Source organism: Charadrius vociferus, unplaced genomic scaffold (genome assembly GCF_000708025.1).
Source record: "Charadrius vociferus isolate BGI_N301 unplaced genomic scaffold, ASM70802v2 scaffold280, whole genome shotgun sequence".
NCBI classification, from domain to species: Eukaryota; Metazoa; Chordata; class Aves; order Charadriiformes; family Charadriidae; genus Charadrius; species Charadrius vociferus.
Window position 1 is genome coordinate 1,273,595 of NW_009646340.1, and position 2,800 is coordinate 1,276,394.

Below are 2,800 nucleotides of genomic sequence, written 5' to 3' on the forward strand. Positions count from 1 at the left end.
GGCTGCTCCAACAACATGTGCTTCACTGGACTCAAATCCAACCAAGTCAGCTGGTTCTAGGGCTGCAGCCCTGCGAGGAAGCCCCCAGGAGTGGGCATGGGGTGAACCAGAATTATTTATAACACTGACCCCCCCGACAGCCCGACTGTCCAACCTGCTTCATCCCTAGTACCATGTAGGAAACTGCTTTTTTAACACACCTCTCCAGCAGCGCTCACATTTTCCGGCTGCTTCCCACTTTGGGGGGAATAGGGATAGTTCAGGTCCCTATTTCCTGAAATTGGAATGGTTTGGGGGTGTGTGGAGGGAGCGGGGCCGGCTGGTATGGTCCCTGCTCTGCGGGATCGGGGGCTTTCCCCGCTGACCCCCACCCGTGCTAAAGCACAGGCTGGGGTAAGCGAATACCAACGTGCTCCCCTCATGGCGAGAGGCTGGAGGAGCAGTGGGGAGCTCCGAGCGTGCCCCCTGCTCCTTGGCAGCCCCTTTGGCCACGGGGCCGCTGGCTCTGAGCCCCCGAATAAAGCAGCCTGGAGACTCCTGATGCTCGTGTCGGTCCTCCCTCACTCGCAGCCCGGAGCCTCGGGGTAACACCGAGCTGGTGCCTTTCCTCCGGTTTTGCGGGTAAACAGCGAAGAGGTGCAGAAGCCCTCGGTGAGGCCACCAGCCATGGGCCACAGCTGCAGGAGATGCCCGGGCGCTTTGCTCCATCGTGTGGGAGAAGCCAGCACTGCTGGGACACCTGGTGATGATGATGCTGGAGAGCCAGGAGCTCCTTGTCCCACCCAGGCTGCCCCACGCCGCCCCACTGCTCTGCCTCCCCTCCAGTGCTACTGAGTACCCCGTTATCCACATCCCCTCCCTCTCCAGGACCACTCAGCAAACTCAGGGGTCCCCAAATTGCCAGGCTTTGGGTCTGAGTTCCCAGTTGCGGATTCCTGCGCCGCAGCCCACCACATCCTGGGACCCCCCTCCCCGCTTATCCCCACACGCTCCCTTGGGATGTGCTTTCCCATCCAGAGGAGCAGATGTCCCTAATTTTGTCCCCTCGGGGCTGCAGGGTTTCAATACCTGGGGTGCTGGTTGGTCCCAGGATTGGCAGGGACCCCTCGGTGCCTTCACCCAGCCCTTTCCTGAGATGTACAGGAGGACCTGTGACACCGGCCGATCACTCTTTCAGCTCCAGCTCTGGGTCCCCCATATATTTGGCATCATCTTGGCAACACATGGCCCTGCTTCCCTCAGCGCAGCCCCCCGGAGCAGGGGCTGCTCCTGCTATGGAGCCACCAGCAGCACAGGGGCTCTGCCTCAAGGTCAGGGACTGCATCTGCATGCCCTGGACCATGGGGCTTCACCCGGGTGCTGCAGGCCAGGAGAGGGCACAGATGGCCATGAGGGTCTGCGGCACCCTGCGGGTCCCCCCGATTTGAGGAGCAGAGCGGGGCAAGGGGGAGCGGTAAACACCCTGCGCCCCAGCCCCGTGCTCAGGGTACCACCCCGCATCCCACCACAGCATCCGTGTGGCTGCCCATCCCCACACGACCCCTCTGGTTTCGCACCGAGGGGACGAGCCCCGACCCACGGCTGGGGCGTTTCGCCCCTTGTGCCTCGGCCGGGCTCTGCTCTTCCCGCGCCGGCGTGTGCCAGCCCCCCCGGCTCACCCCATGGCCCCTCACCCGCAGGCAAGGTGAGCCCCTTGCCCGCAGGCAGGCTCAGCCCTGGTTTGCCCATCACGGGTGGGCGACAGCACAAAATCCGGCAGCACCCGGGGCGCTGCGGAGCCGGATCCGGCCACCCTGTCCCCCCCCACGGCCAGGGGTGAACCCCAGCCTGGTGGCTGCCCCGGCCTTGACACCGGGTGGAAACGGGAGCCCCAAAAGAGTCCAGTAAAAGCTGTGTTTGAGTTTCTAGCTTGGCAGCAGTTACTATAGCTACAGCAACGGCACCTTGCAGATTGGTTTCCATAAGAGCTTGGTTACTATTTAACATCTCCACCCACATTAGCCCTGATTAAGCGAATCAATAAGATAACAGGAGAGGCAGGTTTCCTCGCCCTGCCTCTCGCACTCCCTCCTGCCTTCACCTAGTTCCTTAGTGAAAGACATTTTTATTTATTTATTTAGATTTCTTTTTTATTCCTCCACTTCCTCTGGTTTTCGCCCCAAGTCCCCATAGCAGTAGCCGGCGAGACATGGTCAATGTAAGCACCCAGCTAAGCGCTAAGATGGAGGCTCCATATGGTGAGTACAGCGTTTCCATCGCCCGCGCTGCTGTCCTGGCGTCGCTCGTGGGAAGCGGGGCTGGGAGCGGGCAGCAGCTCCCGGCCCCACGTCCCGGCCCCACCGCGCTGCCCGGCCCCTCGCCGGCTCAGGCACCTGCAAAGGCTGGAGATGGAGGCAGAAAAAGGGTCCCCGACTATTTTTTTATATAATATACCTACATATCTGTGTATTTTCTCTCTTTCACTCTGCTTGGCTCAAAGAAGAAGGCACGTGGCTGAGGTCCGACCCGCTGGCAGAGGGGCTGCTGCGGGGAAAAATGGCCGGGGGCACACCCGGGCTGCAGGACCGGGCACAGCGGGTGCCTGCCAGCGCTGTCGCTCTCGCCGAGGGCCGGGGCCGGGCTGGTGGTGATGCTGGGAAGGTTTCCCAGCAGGGACTGTAGTGCCCGGACGAACGGCAGCCTCCAGTCTCTGCGGTGCGGAGCATCAGGGAGCTGGCTGCTGCCCGGGGCATCCCAGCCTCAGGGGGATGCTCGCCAGGCCCGTGCCCGTGCTCCCTGGGTGGCACAGCGGGTACCAGCC

The 2,800-nt window shown here is 62.3% G+C and overlaps 1 protein-coding gene across 1 annotated transcript in view; it reads left to right on the forward strand.

Moving 5' to 3' along the window:
- R3HDML (R3H domain containing-like) overlaps positions 1-60 on the forward strand; it is a 3,845-nt gene extending 3,785 nt beyond the window's left edge. Inside the window, exon 7 of the mRNA XM_009888720.1 lies at positions 2-60. Within this exon, the coding sequence (XP_009887022.1) occupies positions 2-60 (59 nt within the window). The remainder of the gene's footprint in view (position 1) is intronic.
- Positions 61-2,800: the final 2,740 nt, after the last annotated feature.